This window comes from Patiria miniata, unplaced genomic scaffold, assembly GCF_015706575.1.
Source record: "Patiria miniata isolate m_02_andy unplaced genomic scaffold, ASM1570657v1 HiC_scaffold_26, whole genome shotgun sequence".
Classification (NCBI taxonomy): domain Eukaryota; kingdom Metazoa; phylum Echinodermata; class Asteroidea; order Valvatida; family Asterinidae; genus Patiria; species Patiria miniata.
The window spans coordinates 9625551-9644573 of NW_024037065.1; the positions used below are offsets into that span (position 1 = coordinate 9625551).

Consider the following 19023-nt stretch of genomic DNA (forward strand, 5'->3'; position numbering starts at 1 on the left):
AATCAGGATACAGGGAGAAAGTTTCCTATCCAGGGCTTACTATTGGAAACCAGGTTGGAAATAAAGTAAGCAATGGGGACGAGGTTGAATAGTGGGACTAAAAGAAAAAAATTATAAATAGCAAAAAAAAAAAAATTGACAACCTTTTTGGCACTTGAAAGAATACACCGAAAACAATATCGTCAAAAGTCGTGATTAATCCTAAGCCTTCTTAGGAAATATTGTCCCCCTCCAACCTTCAAGGACTGGAATGCATTATCATCACTTGCAATCTCATCCTCATCATTGAATGTATTGTATTTTTAATCTGGCCTTAGCAAGTACAAGTACTAACTTAAACAGTAGGCCCTATATAATTTCGTCCAGAAGATCCTATTGCTGCCAAGCGCATCGCACGTTTGCGCGACGGTGCAGGCGACGTTTGTCTGCCATATATGAAAATACACCATGCCCATAACAACTCATTCATCTATATATCCCAGTGGTAGATCATCATCGATAGATTACTAGGATGTTGAGTGTTTCCGTACTTTTGCCTGTATTTGTCTTTAAAAAAAATTGTATGAAACAAGCCGTTGCTGATTTGAAGATAATACATGTTTGCGAAATAGCCCGAACGCCTATCGGTCGCGTATAAAACTTTGAGGCATCTTGATCTTCACTTTCTCTTAATTTTCGTAACCTTGTAAAAAGCCTCCCTTTCGGACTCGAACCCGAGGGATTTCTTTGGGGGGGGGGAAGACGGGGCCCTCACTCCTTCCGAAGCCATCGCCCCAAAATGGGGCACTGTTTTTTTGAAAATCCTGTATGCACAAAATTCATTCAAACGAAGATCCACAATTACGAGGGAAACATCTGCAGCCAGACGCCTAGCCATCTGTCACCTTCACAGCCTTTAAATCATACTAATTATCTATTTGGTTATTAGTTTTAATTAGCTCGATGTAAACCTACATGCATCAACATCACGGGGGAAAAAATAATCACCATTACTTGCTAAGCCCGCCCCTTATGGACCCCAAGTCAAATGAGGGCGCACTATACCGTGCTTCGACAGAGTTGACCGCTGCATTTAATTTCGTAATTATCCCAATAAATGTCTTAAGATAGTTGTCACAAAGTGATACTTGGTTTTTAATCGAAATGACTCTTTAAACTGACAAAACACTAATTTATTTTTAGGGGCCTACAATTTCTGAGTACGGTTAAACGGAAGTGGTTTAGAGACACACAATTTATTTTCCTCGGGACCGCCACACCCAACTATTTCTAGAAGTAGTTATTGAACCATCAAAGAATGGGGCAGTCAACTCCAGTAGAGTTACCATTGGTTAGTGTATTGGTACTTTGCATAAATTGAAGTGTTGAATATTCATTTTGCCAAGTAAATGCATTGATTGAATTCTTGGAATGGCTGTTTGCACTTGCAGAGGTTTTGAGTGCCAACGTCAGGGGCACCCGGTGGGGGGGGGGGGGGGGAGGGGGGGGGGGTGCAACCCGGTGGGTGGGGGGGGGGGCACCCGGTGGGGAGGGGGGGGGGGCCAAAGCAGCAAAGGCTGTCTTGGTACGAAGCAGAACTAGAGTCAAAAAGGCTCAGACATAATAAAAAAACGGAATGTGTTTTTAAAAACCGAGTATGTGTTATCCAAGATCTATGTACGTACATGCCATTTATTCTAGCAAATGTCAAATTCCATTGTCAAGGCCGGTTGCACAAGCTCAATGAGCTTGTGCAACCGGCCTTGACAATGGAATTTGACAATGGGTGGTTTGCATTTCCTGGTGTTCGCCATTTATTGAGGCTGCATACGGTGTACACGTACATGTCGCTTATTGAATCTCACATGGCAATTTAAATGTAGGACTATCTCACTCATAAATTATTTCCATAATATTCACGTGATGGCGGTGTCACGTAACTGCGAGATGTGTTATGTATATACCATGTCCATGCCCACCCGGTACCCCTTCTAAAACCTTTGAGCAAGAAAGTCAACCACCGCGCACACTGTTCCTTCACCAACATCTCCGGACTATGAGCGGGGCGGTGAGCAACAGTCTGGAGGGGCCGGACGGCGGAAGGCCCGGCTGGGTCGCGGTCCTCGCCCTCTGGACCAAAAACTTCATGGTGACCGGCATTACGAAAGTTCTCGGGATAATGCTGCCAATTTTGCAATTCCAACTGACCTCCCAAATGTGGATTATCGGCTGGATAGCGTCACTGACAACCGCAACAAGTGGATTCGTAGGTAACACTGACAGTATTTTTCTCAACTGCAATTTAATTCAACTGTGTGTATTATATTTATGGCGTTGCGAAGAAGCGCATGCATGGGTGTTGTAATGTATTAAAATTGACTGAGCTTTTTCATGCGTATATCAATTACTCATCTGCATGACTGTAAGCCACTATTTAAATGTAATAATTGTTGGTTGTAATGCAACCCAGACTACATGTGAATATGATACTTTCAAAATATAATTATGATTTTAATTTTCTCCATGCATCGGTTTCAAATGGGTCCCTTCAGCAATACCATTTTCATTCTATTTCACAGTCATTATTTGAAAATTAAATACACATAAATGTTGAAATTGTGTGAACTGATATACGTGCGGAAAGTAAACTGCACGATCATTATTATTTCTTCGGTGGTCTGATCACATCATAATTGACTATTATGACAAGTTGATTATATTACTCTTAAAGTTACTACAGGCATCATCGTTGTGCCCAAAACGCAATATAGCCGAACAGAATTTTCACTGTATGGTATCCTACTTAATTGTTATCCTACTTAATTGTTATCCAACTTCATTCGCATCTAGAAACAAGGATGTTCCATCCTTTGATCAACTCAAAATCAAATATTGTACGTCTCCACAGCTCCTTTCGGAGGATTAGTGAGCAGGCGCTTCGGGGCTGGTTACGCCATGATGACGTGTGGCGTGATGATGAGTGCAGCGGTCATTGCCGGATCGTTCGTCGAGAACTCTCTGCAACTGGCGTTGCTGTACATGTTACTGGCAGGTTGTATTCAAAAACATTGAAAAACAACGATTTCAACTTCATTGAATTTCCACATGAAATGTTTCGGTTTTTCCGATTAATTTAACACTCGTAGCAAACAGATTCTATCGCAGAGATACTCCAGCTTCCTTCCAGTCATCATTGAGCTAATAAATCTAATGTTAATTAAAATGTTAAATAATATTTCCATCGAATTTGTTTAATATAGGTTTTCCCGGCCAATTTCCTAAAATGTTCAATCACTTCTGAAAATCGGTCAATCATTTTCGTCTGAAATGGAGAATCGCTCTGAACACGCTTTTCATTTTCGCTACCATTACAGAACTGAGCCCAATCTAATGCATTTTCTCAAACCTCAGTTTCTGAGGTTCAAGCCTAATGAAGCATGCAGTGCCTGCAGCAAATTACCTGATGTTTGAGCATGTTTAGACTGATAAGAGCCTACTTTTGGTCAGTTGTAACTGATCCACTAGCTAAGAGCAGTGACTTGCAGGCCGTGGTCAGTATAGGTGTTACCCATGCCAGTGTGTGACTGTAACCTGGAAAAATGACACACCTGGGGAACTCGCGAAAACTAATACAACTATGGGGATTCTAACCAAACTAAACTCAGGATCTTTGAAGAGAAAAGGCGCGAGGAGACTGAATTAATAGGGACAAGGGACACAATTCTAGATTTCGAACAAAAAAAGACAAAAGGAATTTATTTACAAGAACTTCAAATCAAAATCAAAACAAAAGATGAAGACCAAAAACTTAAACCTAAAACCAAAGACTCAAACCAACACAGTGTGTATATTAGTAGACCTTAAAGACACTTCTGGCAGAAAATCTGTAAAACAAGATAAGAGAGTAAAGAACATAATAAAAAAACAGTAAACAATGCAAACAACTCAAGCTACACTAGGTCTAAAGTAATATAAACAATGCCATGTGGAACTACTATACACTCTTGCCAAGAACACTACAATTTCTCGTGAATACCTAATGAGCAAGATAAACAGTGGTCCCTGTCTTCTGAATGCCAGGTGGGACTAATCACCAAGGGGGTAATTCAACATTCCTGAATAGTAAACTTGCACAGGTCCAAAGCAGATAAGAATAACTAAATGAAACAGGTGGCTAAATACAAAATAAAGGAAATGCAAGTCTACAGTAAATGAACAGCTTGGACAAGTCTAACTAATGAATAAACATGGCAAACTAATCAGTAAGAAGTCTGTGGGAAAACCACTCCTCTTGGCTTTATACATGTACAATAAAACAATAAAGGTGAAGAAAACACCATCCAAAATACTGAAATCAGATGTCAAAAGAAAAAGGCAATGCAATGCATCTATCCAAGTCATTCCTCGGAAATTAAGTCAATGAAATAAATCAAACTTCTGACAACACAGTTTTCCTCGAAAATAACAGAACTCTAACATGTCTAATGATCCTGATCAATCAAAATCAAACAATACAAGCTAACTTTCTTCAAATAATTTCTAAATAAACCCAATCTCAAAACTTCAAGTGATAATTCCTACAACTTACAAGGCTGTTCAGGAATTCTATAAAACTTGATTGTCAAAACTCTGAACAATACCAAAACAGATCAAAACTTCTAAAAAAAACTTAATAATACACTTAATGAGAAAATACAAAAAACATATATCAGAACTCACCAATAACTCGAGCAGATAAACTCTCACACAGGGCAAAGCGCACCCAAGAAAATCAAGGGGGAAAGAGAGGTAATAAAATGCACGGTCCTCTCTCTACTGCCGCTGGTCTGCTACTGATCATGAGGGGTCTGTGGTCTTACAGGGTGGGCAGGGCACATGGTCTTGAGACAGGGGGAACCAATGGCATGGGAACAATTTACATACAATGTGAACTGTTACTGGGGAAAGCTAATCAGGGGTACACACTTCTATGAAAGGGTAGGGGACATCTAATAAAAGGGGTGATTTATTCAGGGGACCTACTCCTATCCTAAAACACTACAAAAAAATACAGTAAAAACTACAAGTAAAACTTGGCCCTGCCACACTCACGCCATCTTTAAAATATTGCTGTCCCCAGCAATGGCAATAAAAATCAACTTAATTCAATTAAACATGATTAAAACAAACAAACAAAATGCTAAAATACACAATACGCTTCAATACATTATTGAGGACATTTAAGTCAACCACAAATTTAAACTAGACAAAAATACAGTGATCAGGGTCCTCTGTCATCCCGGAACTCTGGAGGCGGTGAGATCTCACCGGACGCTTCCCTCCCGTTTCGCTGTACGCCCCTGCGATGACACCTCATGTATGCCATTGCTTCATTATGAAGACTAGGCCAATAATACCTGTCCTTGACAAGCTTCAGGATTCTTCCATAGCCGAACTTGTCCATGCTTCCGTGGAGACTATGAAACACTTCCTCTCTCTGCTGTCGGGGAAGCACTGCCAGGTATCTACATGTAGCCTTCCCGCCGCCCTTCTTGTACATCAGAAGTCCTCCCTTCACCTCTAGTCGACGCCATACTCCTAGCAACTTCTGCACCACTCTGGTTTCTTGGGACATTTGCCTCCTTGTCATCAGGGGGCTTGCCGTCTTGAGCTCAACAACCCGCCTGATTGCGGGATCTTTCAGCTGAGCTTCCCTGAGGCTTATCCTTTCGGAACTCATACCTCCCTGAGAGCTGGCCTGTGTCGCCTCATCAGGGGTGCTTGCGTGTGTTTCTGGCGCTGGCTGGGGGATGGGCTTAGGGACTTCGTGCACTGGCTGCGGGTTGGGGGTTTTCGGTACTGGCCGATGTGGGATGGGGACTTCTGGAACTGGCTGATTTGGGGGACGCTGATTCACCTTAACATCTGACAGGGCGCACTCCAGACTATGTATGTAGCATCTCTGCCTCATCTGTTCGCCCATCACCTGCCGCATCATCTCCTTGAGTGCGTTTATCTGCCGAAATTGCTGCAGAATAACCTCTTGCATACTGGACTGGTGCTGCAGGAGTCTCAGCATCTCAGACTGCGGCTGCACATCAGGGACTTCAAGGTTGCAGGTTTCAGCAGGTACTGGGTCGAAACCACAGAGCTGGAGTGGAGTCCTGACATCCACCATCATGTACTTGTCCGATCCACCAATATAACAACACTGTGTTGGTTTATAGACTCTGTTACTTGACTTATCTAAACTGACCACCAAAGACAGAAAAAAACCTTTGAAAAAATGCCTGTCGTCCCTATCAAAACAATTCCTGGCTAAATTTTACTAAAAAAATATATTCCCTACCCGGATCTTCCACCAAAAATAGAAAAAAATGTAACCTGGAAAAATGACACACCTGGGGAACTCGCGAAAACTAATACAACTATGGGGATTCTAACCAAACTAAACTCAGGATCTTTGAAGAGAAAAGGCGCGAGGAGACTGAATTAATAGGGACAAGGGAAACAATTCTAGATTTCGAACAAAAAAAGACAAAAGGAATTTATTTACAAGAACTTCAAATCAAAATCAAAACAAAAGATGAAGACCAAAAACTTAAACCTAAAACCAAAGACTCAAACCAACACAGTGTGTATATTAGTAGACCTTAAAGACACTTCTGGCAGAAAATCTGTAAAACAAGATAAGAGAGTAAAGAACATAATAAAAAACAGTAAACAATGCAAACAACTCAAGCTACACTAGGTCTAAAGTAATATAAACAATGCCATGTGGAACTACTATACACTCTTGCCAAGAACACTACAATTTCTCGTGAATACCTAATGAGCAAGATAAACAGTGGTCCCTGTCTTCTGAATGCCAGGTGGGACTAATCACCAAGGGGGTAATTCAACATTCTTGAATAGTAAACTTGCACAGGTCCAAAGCAGATAAGAATAACTAAATGAAACAGGTGGCTAAATACAAAATAAAGGAAATGCAAGTCTACAGTAAATGAACAGCTTGGACAAGTCTAACTAATGAATAAACATGGCAAACTAATCAGTAAGAAGTCTGTGGGAAAACCACTCCTCTTGGCTTTATACATGTACAATAAAACAATAAAGGTAATGAAGAAAACACCATCCAAAATACTGAAATCAGATGTCAAAAGAAAAAGGCAATGCAATGCATCTATCCAAGTCATTCCTCGGAAATTAAGTCAATGAAATAAATCAAACTTCTGACAACACAGTTTTCCTCGAAAATAACAGAACTCTAACATGTCTAATGATCCTGATCAATCAAAATCAAACAATACAAGCTAACTTTCTGCAAGTAATTTCTAAATAAACCCAATCTCAAAACTTCAAGTGATAATTCCTACAACTTACAAGGCTGTTCAGGAATTCTATAAAACTTGATTGTCAAAACTCTGAACAATACCAAAACAGATCAAAACTTCTAAAAAAACTTAATAATACACTTAATGAGAAAATACAAAAAACATATATCAGAACTCACCAATAACTCGAGCAGATAAACTCTCACACAGGGCAAAGCGCACCCAAGAAAATCAAGGGGGAAAGAGAGGTAATAAAATGCACGGCCCTCTCTCTACTGCCGCTGGTCTGCTACTGATCATGAGGGGTCTGTGGTCTTACAGGGTGGGCAGGGCACATGGTCTTGAGACAGGGGGAACCAATGGCATGGGAACAATTTACATACAATGTGAACTGTTACTGGGGAAAGCTAATCAGGGGTACACACTTCTATGAAAGGGTAGGGGACATCTAATAAAAGGGGTGATTTATTCAGGGGACCTACTCCTATCCTAAAACACTACAAAAAAATACAGTAAAAACTACAAGTAAAACTTGGCCCTGCCACATGACCATCCATATGATGCTATTATCATGGAGCTAGATTGTAGGATAGCATGTACATTGTGTATGTACAGTGCAGCTATGTGATTCAGGTGGCTGAAGCAAAGAGCAAGGAACAATTTGACTTCGAGCATTCTTGGATGCTTGGAGCAAGAATAGCGATCATGGTTAGCATTGGTTAGGAAAATATAATCAAGATCGAGACGACTTGGACGTGAGATTATATGAACCTTGGGATTACTTTTCGCGTAGGCTTGTCTGAACACTTTATAATTGGCCAACCAAATGCTATTAATAGGTGAGTAAAAAAAAAGGCGGAGGCAAACCCCCCAAAATAAATTTCATATTTAAAACAATATGTAGTACCAAAATAATAATGACTGGAAAGCCAATTTCATAAGCTATTGTTAGATGAAAAAATACTGAATTTGCTCAATCCGTTCAGAGAATATCAACATTTTAACGCAATGACCCTAAAACCTGTTTCATCACACACACACAAAGACAATTTATTGTGTATTCTGACTGTTTGGAACAACAAAGAAATTGACTCAGAATACTTGTTCCAACAACTGCCAACAACTGTAGTATACAATGTCTTTATTTACAACCCTGGTTAGGCAAACAATACGATTGATAAAATCTTTTTTTCTTGTTTTTAAGATGGGTCTTTAAAGGACTTTGTTTCTGAATATGTTTAACTTTTAAAGGGGGGGGGAGGGTCAAAATGAGCTTTATATTGTCAACAGAAATGTGCACCCTTATTGGGAGTGCGAATCAATATAGGCCCCCTAACTTTAAAAATCCGCCCCCAATTTTTGGAGGGCGAATCAAAGTAATTACTCCTCAGTTTAATTGTCATCAGAAATCCGCCACCTTAACTGGGACGGTGAGTTTAACCTCTAAGTTGTCCACAGAAATCCGCACCTTATTATTGAGAGGGTGAATCAAAGAGTGCTCTAAATTGCCAACAGAAATCGACCCTAATATTGAGAGTGCGAATCAAAGTAAGCTCTCAACGTTAAACTGAAATCCGTCCCTTTGTTGAGAGGGCGAATCAAAGGAATTAAGCTCTAAATTGTCAACATGTTAAATCCGCCCCTTATGAAGAGCGCCGATTAAAATAAGCTTTAAATTGTCAACAGAATTTCTCCCCTTATAGTGGGAAGGTGAATCAAAGCATTGAGCTATGATCAAAGTAAGCTCTAATTTATTTTTCAACAGAAATCCGATGACTGAATCACTCTGGAAATATGCAACACTTCACAGGGTTTATGTTCAAATAAAATCTGGACAAATATCCAATAGTTTGGTGATATGTCATCCTTTTTACAGAGTGTTTTGAATATTCAGAAGTAGGTGTACTCAAAACAATTTTTGTTCTCATTTTTATAAGTAATCGCCACTCGATTCAGTCAACGAAAAACTACCACCCATACAAGTCAGTTCATTATCTCTTGGTTGGTTGATTGAACATTCATACAATTTCTTTTCCGCAGTACAAAACAATAGTCTTCGCCAAAAAAAAAAAACGATTAAAAAGCAATGTGATGTCAACCTAATAGTACTCAAACATATAATTATACAAATTGCATCTATGACTTAGAGAAGTTTATACCCAATATGAGATTTATGTGTTTATTAGTCATGGTCATTAGTTTGTTATCACATCAGTTCGTTTTTTTTAGAACGTCAAAAATTATTTCGCCTTGCAGTCGCACGTTTGTGGTTTTAACTTTTCGTTAAGTACACACGATGAAGCTGTTTTTGAATAACAAATAGTTTATGTATTAAAGCTCAATTTTGTGGAACAATTAATAATATGAAGGAAGGTGTTTTTCTCCTACTTATTTTCTGTTACTTTGAAAGCTCTTGAAAATATGTAATAAACTGGCACTTGGGCCACTAGGCCGACTTCCATAAAAAAAAAAAACTCTGGCCAATGGTTTTTACTGACCAAGTTGTTTTCCATAATCTTCCGTATGGGCATAGCCTAATGCTTCTTCTGGAAGCATGGTCTAAGTTTCTGAATAATAACAGTCAAGATTCAAGCCCCCGGGAACGGGGGTGCTGTGGATGCTGCAGCACCCCAACTTTTCGGATTGGGTGCTTGGAATATGCTTTAGCACCCCCTTCTCCTGGGCAAAAATGTGTTCCAGCCAGCAGTGTTCTACGCGACGATGAAATTGCGCCGCTACGCTATACATTATGCTTGCTCTACAAATATCTCCTTTGTTTTGTTCGTTTCTAGTTTTGCCGCGGCTAAGCGCGGCGCTTCGAAAGTCTAGCACAAACACTGTAAAATATCAAGAGGAGGTATTTTCTAAATCTTCAGGCAGTGCAGAATCGATATTTCTCTCAAGGTATCCAAAATTATGACATGTCTATGATATTTCCACCGGTGATAGAAGCTTTGACCCTGAATTAGCAATAACCCCGGCCATGACGATGGTGGCAAAGTTGTTTATGCTTGCCAGGATTTTTTTCATTCGATCTTTTAATAGGGGCCAATGTTCATACCTTTCCCCTGAAGGTTTTTCTTTTCATTTAAAAGTTTCATTGACGTTGCTAGCATTCTGTACTCAAGATTAACAAATAGCAAGGTTCACCGTGACACAACCCCAACCTAAAAGGAGTGGGACGGGCTTTTTAATTGAAACTATAGTCATGCTACAATTCCAGTGTAGTTTCGTTTTAATAAAAAAGCTATTCATGTTTTACCTCTGCAAGTTTTTTTCTCATAAAATCTCAGTAGACCGATAAATCCCTGCCATAAAAAAGCTATTCATCATCCTCTGCAACTTTTTCCTCATAAAATCTCAGTAGACCGATAAATCCTTGCCTAGCCCCAAACTTGCTATCTACCGAGCACAAACATAAAGATGCATTTGGTCTTTTAGTCTTTTATATTTGCCATTCTCTGTAACAAACAAATAACACTGCATACATGGAGAGCTACATTGTTTGGTGATATAGAACTAAAGTGGCCCCTGGCCCTGTGGCCCCACGCCGTAATAAAACAAAACATACACGAAGGAATTTACTAAATGTAAGAAAGCAGCCTTGCAACAATAATATTTACATGCGATGTCATGCAAAACGATACAATTCTTTTTCCAGAATGAAATGGAACCAATAATGGAGATAAAAATACAGCGTTCTCCACTTTTCAGTACAGTTAAACGTTTTAAGAGCAACAGTATATTCTAACAAAATAATGAAATAAATTGTCTTCATAATCTCAAAAAACTTTTGCTAAAAAAGTCAAATGAAAGTGGCCAGGAATCGCCCCCACCACAGAGCATCTTTATTCCAAATTAAGCCACGACGTGGCTTTCGCATTAATTTTGTCCGTCCTTTATTCCAGCACCCCATGGCAAAAGTTTGTTCCAGCGGCAGGGCAAGTTTGTCACAAGTTTAATCTTGCGGGGTCTGAACTGATTGCTTGATGTATCATGCTTTACCTAGATTGGGTATACTAGACCCAAGCGTGTACAACTTTTTCATTTTTGTACAGTATTTGTATTTCACACTTTTAATGTTTATTGGCATATCAGTACCTCAATAAATCACATTATAGGAAGTTGTCAATAAATGCATTGAGTGTGTGATTCAGTGCGAAATACAAGAGAATCTACGACAGCAGCTGAACTGATTTTTTTTCGTGTAATTTTTGTTTAATGTTTCTTATCAATGTTGTTGTATCCATGTGTTTTAAGGAAATTGGATACCTAACGTGACAATGGTACATCAAATCCCAGTCGTCAGTTGTGTACGAAGTATATAACGCAGAGCTAGCATGCTGTTGAACCTTCAAGTTGAGATGAACATCTTAATGATTGCTTCACACGGGCATAATGCTGACCACGGGGGTGTAAAGGGTCTGTGTGCGGCGTAATGTGTGTTGCGTATTAACTAATAATAACCACTCCTGAAGTGGCAATAATGTCGGTTAGTCCTGGGCTCCACCCAGTGTAACGGATACCTACTTTATCTCAGATCAGAGTGCAGAGGCACTAATTACCCCCCAAAATGCATGAGCTAGATTGGGCTCGGTTCTGTGATGACCTCAATTTCGTCTTGAAAATTCATGATCCTGCATACATCATTTTTAATTTCGTCTTTGGTCGCTCATTTTCGCCATACTTTTTTCGTGAAAGACAATTCAATTTCGTCGTCTGCAATTGCTGAACGTGCGATAGATGAATCGATTCTGTCATTTTGCAATCAATGTTATATAAATATCATTCAAATTCATCTCATAATTGTAGGCCATCTTCCGTATTTTTACGTTTTCATCTGTTCATTTCTACATATTTACTTTTTTTGTGTCTGTTATAATCCGTGTAACGTAGGTCTTAAAACCTTAAATAAGCATTTTTCATGTAACAATTACTATGCAAAATTGTAATCTTTTTCAATATTTGTTTAGTTCGTAGACAATTGTATGCGTCAACAACTGAAAGAAATAGGGTATAAATACGCAAATGAAATTGCGTATTTTCCATTTCACGCAATTTTCCATTTTTTATATTATATCTTTGAAGGTACTGCCAAAGGTATATCTAATGTCGTTGCAAAGGAGGCTGTCGGACGCTGTTTTACCAAGAACTACGCCACAGCCAATGGCATCGCACGGACCGGCTACTCCGTGGGACTGATCGTCTTCGCGCCCCTGGTCCAGCTTTTCTTAGACACCTACGGCTGGAGAGGAACCATGTTACTAGTGGGAGCCATCATCATGCATTCTGTTGCGAGTGGCGCCGTTATGGTAGCAACGAGGCAGCCTGAGCTCGATCAGTCACACGCATACCAAACGCTCCCCCAGACCGAACACACTAATTCGTCATCAGCACACGAGAGCACTCTCCGTTCTTACTGTGGTTCGCTGAGGAAGTTTTTCTTTAAGAACTTCGAGGTGGGACTACTTCTCAATGCGCGCTACTGGTTGGTGGCCGTCATATCTTGCTGCACGCTCTACGCGTACACCATGTGGATTGTGTATTTCGTGTCCCAGGCGCAGTCCAACGGGTTCACTTTGGAGGAGGCGGGTTCTTTCGTGACCATCGCGGGCATTGCGAACCTGTTTGGTACAATCAGTCAGGGACCGATCACCGACCGCGGAGTGATGTCCTCGTGGACTCTGGTTGCCGTTTGCCTCGTTATGAGTTCCGTCTCGTACCTTGCCTCCTCTTTGCTGACTTCTTATTGGCCAATGATGACGTCAGCGGTGCTGATTTTGTTCAGTGACGGAGTCTTGACCTGCCAGACGGATGTTCTCGTCAAGCAGGTTCTTGGTGTCGAGCTATTGGCGGGTGCTTTTGGCTGGATCGCGCTAAAGGTGACGCTATTATTAGTCGCTTTGGGATTTCTGCCTGGTACGTATAAGCCTAATGAATGAGTGTCGTTTCCTTACGCCACTTTCTTCACTGCATGGAGTAGTCTAGTATGTAGTTTCAACATACAAGTAATAATTATTAGGAAGTACTTTAATTCATGGCGTTACTTGTGTGGCATCACTGGCAATGTGCATCACACCATGCAATAGCATAAAAGATCAACAATGTCAAACCATTCTACGAGATTTCCCGATTTCAATTTTACCTTATGTCTCTGTTTTAAGGTTTGGTTTACGACTTGACCGGAAGTTACACAGCAGCCTTTCTACTGATAGGCAGCGTGCAGGCTGTACCACTGGTGCCTTTGCTGATGCTAATATATTCTCAACGGTAGAACCTCGGAGAGTTTTTTTCATTGGAGGGTTTCATAATGGACTGTGAGTCGATCGGAGTTGAAACAGAAGCATAAGGACATAATGTACATTGATCAAGTGTGTTTTGATCAATTAAAGATTAGTTGCACGCAATCCTGGCTTTATGCCTTTTCCTGGCTTTATGCCTTTTGGTCTATGTCTGGTGTTGTTGCGATTTCTATGGGTGTGGCAATCTTGCCATACCTCGTGTGAACAACATTCATCTGAGTATGATAGTGCAGCATGGCAGTGGCGCACCTAGGATATGGCTTGGGGGGGGGGGCTCACAATTTTTTGTTCAAAATTAGAAGTTAAATTTTTGTCAAAAAATTTTGGCCACAATTTTTGGCCGCAGAAAAAAATTGGGGTTTTGTTTTGGGGGTGGATTATTTTGACTTTGGTGGCGCCAATTGCACCCCTATTATACTACTCGAAAATAGGCCACATTATCACCAAGGTCCAATCCTGGGCAACTTCGTCCCAAGGGTGTCGAGCAGTACGCGCCCACCACTACCTGCTCTCTCACCCTGGTATTGGATCATTTGCATGTGCAAGATTTTTGAACACGTATGCAAATAAGGAATAGTCTGGCGCCTACTGGGGGGGGGGGAGACGGGGCCCTCACTCTTTCCGAAGCCATCACCCCAAAATGGGGCACTGTTTTTTTGAAAATCCTGTATGCACAAAATTCATTCAAACGAAGATCCACAATTACGAGGGAAACATCTGCAGCCAGACGCCTAGCCATCTGTCACCTTCACAGCCTTTAAATCATACTAATTATCTATTTGGTTATTAGTTTTAATGAGCTCGATGTAGACCTACATGCATCAACATCACCGGGGAAAAATAATCACCATTACTTGCGACCAAACCTTTACGTTGAAACGTTTAAATATATATAACTTGTACATAATATAAATATAAGGAAAAGTGCGTCACACCCTTATTTTATTTCTGAATGCCATTGGTCAGTTAAATTATCAGGGAACTACTGAAGGTCCTCCGAAAGGAGCTGTGGAGAGGAAAATATTTTGAGAGTAGATCAAAGGATGGAACATCATCAACAAAACATCGAGAGGCAAAAAAACAAAAACAAACAAACAAACAATTAAACAAGTATAGGACACAGTGAAAATTCTGTTTGGCTATGTACGTTTTGGGCACACTAATAAAGTCTGTAGTACATTGGAAAGTGCTATAATCAAATTGTCATCATATTAAATTACGTTGTGACCAAACTCTATTGATTCAGCAACATTATAAAAGAATATTGATTCACCGATGAAATAATAATGATCGTACGAATCCCGGAAAGGGACAGGGTGGAAATGTTTTTTGTAATTTGCAAATTAGTTCCCACGAGTTGCTAACTCGTTCCCACGAATTACTATTTCGTTCGCACGAATCACTAATTCGTTCGCACGAATTGCTAATTCGTTCGCAGGAATTGCTCATTCGTTCGCACGAATTGCTAATTCGTTCGCACGAAATGCTATCTCGTTCCCACGATTTTCTAATTTGTGGGAACGAATTGCTGACTCGTGGATCCGGGAACGCGTTAGTAATTCGTGGGAACGAGTTGGTAATTCGTGCGAACGAAATAGCAATTCGTGCGAATGAATTAGCAATTCTTGCAAACGAATTAGCAATTCGTGCGAACGAATTAGCAATTCGTGGGAGCGAATTAGCAAATTACAAAAAAAACAAACACATTTCCACCCTGTCCCTTGTCCGGGCTTCATAAGAACCAATTTAGTCATTTACCATTCAATCGAATTCGTCTCATGTAAATCAATTAGCCTAATTTGATTTCTGAATTACAAGGTTTGACGCAGACGAGACGAAATTAAATACTTCGGGACGAAAACGAGTGCTCTATATTTAAATTTGCTTGAACTGAATTTGAAATTATCTGACTAAAGACAAAATTAGACTAAAAAAAAAATTAAACGTTGGAAGTGCTTGCACTAAATCGATGTTGATGGACGAATTTAAATATTAGAAACGGTGAATTCGAATGTCAAAACGTTTTAAAATAGCCGGAGAAACCTATATTATGCAGTTTACTTTCCTCATCCACATAAGTTCTGACAATTACAATTATTATTTAATGTAGGAATGACTGTGATATGGTATTGTTGAAAGGGACCCATTTGAAATTGTTTACATGTGTATAAGCCATCTGCATACGCATGCGCAATGCGCAGGGAAAATTAAAACCACATTCTTTCAGTACCATATTCGTATGTAGTATGGGTCGCATTACCAATATAGTTCCTTATCCCCACTCGTCCCTTTGCGTGTCTCCTTCCAGCCCTGCATGCTTGTGTGCCCCCTACATGTTTGTTTTTTGTACCTTTGTCATTTCGGAAGAAGTCCTTGCTAAGGACGAAATATATCAGGCCACTCAAATTGTTCTGATTTGTATATTTCAGGTCAATCCAGTCAGTGAGCAGTTTGCAGCAGTTGTGTGCATTTTCAACAACTATAGAGGCTTGCAGTCATGCGTATGAGTATTTGGTCAATTTTGACCCTTGGGTTTCGCAACACAAAAAAATACAAACAAACGATTGAATTGAATTGCTGGCAAGGAAAACGAAAAGAACGGTCACCTACGAATCCATCGATTGCGATCAGGGACGCTATCCAGCCGAGAATCCACATTTGGTCGGTCAGCTGGTGTTGCAAAATCGGCAGCATTATCCCGATACCTTTAGCGGTGCCGATCTCCATGAGGTTTTTGGTCCAGAGCGCGAGGACCGCGACCCTGCCGAGCCTTCCGCCGTCCGGTCCCTCCAAACTGTTGCTAACCGCCCCGCTCATAGTCCGAAGATTTTGGTATTGGAACAGGGCGCGTGAATTTCGATGCTCTCACTCCAAAGTTTAAGAACGGGTAAGGGGTGGGCGTGGGCATTCAGGAGATTCTGAGATGGTCTCGTCTTATTTCTAGTTTGCTGTGAACTGAATGGTATACTCGAGTCCGCGCGGAGTAGGGCCTAAGCTAGCCCCATAAATGTGGCCAATTTACTGGACTACCTCCGTAAACATAGGCCACATTTCCACATATACAAAAACGTGTCGAACTTTGTCAAATTTTGATTTTCACATTTAGGCTTAGTTTGTAGGGTTTTTTGCTTTAGAAGCATACTCACCCTCTTCATAGGCTAATCAGAAAGTGCTGCGTTTTTCAGGTGTCCAATCTTAAAAAGGCAGCACTTTCTGATTAGCCTATAAAGAGGGTGAGTATGCTTCTAAAGCCAAAAAAACCGTACAAACTAAGCCTAAATGTGAAAATCACAATTTGACAAAGTTTGACACGTTTTTGTACATGTGGAAATGTGGCCTATGTTTACGGAGGTAGTCCAGTAAATTGGCCACATTTATGGGGCTAGCCCTAGGCCTACTGAGCGCTAGTTGCAGGCCTATTCAGCGACATGTGTATCAATACATGCAGCCTCAATAGCGAATATCAGGAAATACTAACCACCTATTTTCGAATTCCATTGAAATATCTTGGAAACCTCTTGTCAAAAACGTGCTGGAGTCACGTCACGGCCGGATGCACACACAAAAAACTCACTGTAAGAGCCAGAGGCTTAGCAAGGTCATGTTTTTATTGGGGGACGAAAGTTCGCAGGGTGAGCGAATTTCGGCTAAATTTGACAGAATTTTCCGAGAAAAAAAAACGACTTTGACAGAAAATTTAGCAGAATGATTATTTCAGCGGATTTCTCGCAGATTTTCTGTAAAATTGATGATCTGACAGAAAAATATGGCAGAGTTGAAAAAAATATAGCTGATTAATGTTGAAAAACAGCTTCAATTTAAGGTTCCCTGAAGTGTATTAGTAACAGTAAAGTAATTTAGACCATTGCAAGGCAGGCTAGACACGTGTAAATTTAAAAAAAATCAAATTTAATTTTTTTTGAAGGAAATTTTATGATTCTTGTTTTGGTTAAGGAAATTGTAAGGAGCGTCTCATAAGTTGGAACGCTCGGAACGTTCTCATTGGAACGGCGTGTTCCCGAACTAGAACGCTCCGGCGTTCCATTGGGAACACGGGACCGTTCCGTTGGAACGGCAAAATCCCTTTGCGAGAACGGTCCAGCGGAACGGTCGGGAACACGCGTTCTATTGCGCGTTCCAGCAGAGCGTTCCTAGCATAGCGCGTATACGATGGCCCAGTTTCGAATATTTGCCCATATTGCGTCCGGAAAAATGGCGTCGCGATCTCCGGAAAACCGTGCGTCACTGAACGGTAGGTTTAGCCTGTTTTTGAGGATTTATATATAATATTTGGACGTGATTATGAAATTTCTGTGATGGTTTGGGTAAATTGTTCACCACAAGGTACGAGTGATTGTTAATGCGGATGGAATCTTGGTAAATCTGATGATGTAAATATCGTTTCTGTGGCGAAACGTCGGTAGCCCCGAACCTCACATCACTTGCAATCGCTACGCTGTGGTGAATGTGTGTATTCACGTCAAAGTATACTTGTGAAAGAACAATATTTTGTTTAATAATACTTTGATAATGCGTACTAGATTAAGGGAAATCTCCCCCCAAATATCGAAGATAGAGAAGGGGTATGGGGATTTCGAAATATGTTAAGTGAATTTCTGTTAAATATAATCGATTACGAAACACAGTGGCTGTTGGTACGGAAGATGTGAAGTTCTCTGGTGAAATTTCACCCTGAACTTTTACATCGCTACGGTGATTGTGTATTCACGTTTATAATTGATACAGGGCGCATGTTTGTAGTATGCATGCAAGAACAAAAAGTGTCTTTGACACTAGTACGTAATAGGTTTACTAAAATCACCCGACAAAACAGCGTAGAAAGAGTGAAGGATTTGGAATTACAAACAAATCATTTCCAAACAATATAGCCTTCTTCTCGAAAACAGCCCCGCTGATAAAATGAACAAGAGGGCCTGTATGTTTTGTCATGGTACTATGCGATACTTTTACGAAATAAAAATAGAAAAAGATAAAAGCAGAGCTTACTATTGACGATGTGCTTTTTGTCAGACAAATTCCACGTTTGAAACTAAACTCTGACTCCAGGTCCTGCTGCACGGACGTACTCACGTATACCCGAGCGCGAATACCCATCCGTGCAGCGTTCCGCCGGGAACACGGTGTTCCCTCCCCGTTCTAGCTGGACCGCAGCTCGGTGCGTTCCCTTCAAGCCGCGGAACGCACCCGCGTTCCATCGGGAACACGGCACGTTCCCGTTGGAACGCCTGGCGTTCCTACGGAACGTTCCATTGGACCGCGAACGTTCCCGACTTATGAGACGCTCCCTTATAACATTTGCATTTGAGTATGAATATTTATAATGTATTTCGTGTGGTAATAATAGGTGATTTAGCAGATTTTTGTTAAATCTAGCAGATTTTTTTCAGGGTATGTTTTTTTTTGCCATT

General features: G+C 40.5%; 2 protein-coding genes across 3 annotated transcripts; one reads left to right on the plus strand and one right to left on the minus strand.

Moving 5' to 3' along the window:
- Window positions 1-1949: 1949 nt before the first annotated feature.
- On the plus strand, window positions 1950-13570 carry LOC119733970 (monocarboxylate transporter 12-like). Its single transcript, XM_038207349.1, has 4 exons — window positions 1950-2249; window positions 2888-3031; window positions 12381-13211; window positions 13457-13570. The coding sequence occupies exons 1-4, from the start codon at window positions 2036-2038 to the stop codon at window positions 13564-13566; spliced, it is 1299 nt and encodes a 432-aa protein (XP_038063277.1). The 5' UTR covers window positions 1950-2035; the 3' UTR covers window positions 13567-13570.
- LOC119733971 lies at window positions 3701-7833 on the minus strand. Of its 2 annotated transcripts, none has more exons than XR_005271995.1 (2): window positions 4699-7833; window positions 3701-3863 (listed from the first exon to the last, which is right to left on the minus strand). XR_005271995.1 is itself a non-coding variant. In XM_038207350.1 (2 exons), exon 2 carries the CDS (start codon window positions 6137-6139, stop codon window positions 5240-5242), a length of 900 nt encoding a protein of 299 aa, XP_038063278.1. In that variant the 5' UTR covers window positions 6140-6635; window positions 7472-7833; the 3' UTR covers window positions 3701-5239. The 2 variants fall into 2 exon arrangements, 1 of the variants encoding a protein (XP_038063278.1); XM_038207350.1 differs by having other exon boundaries at window positions 3701-6635; window positions 7472-7833.
- Window positions 13571-19023: the final 5453 nt, after the last annotated feature.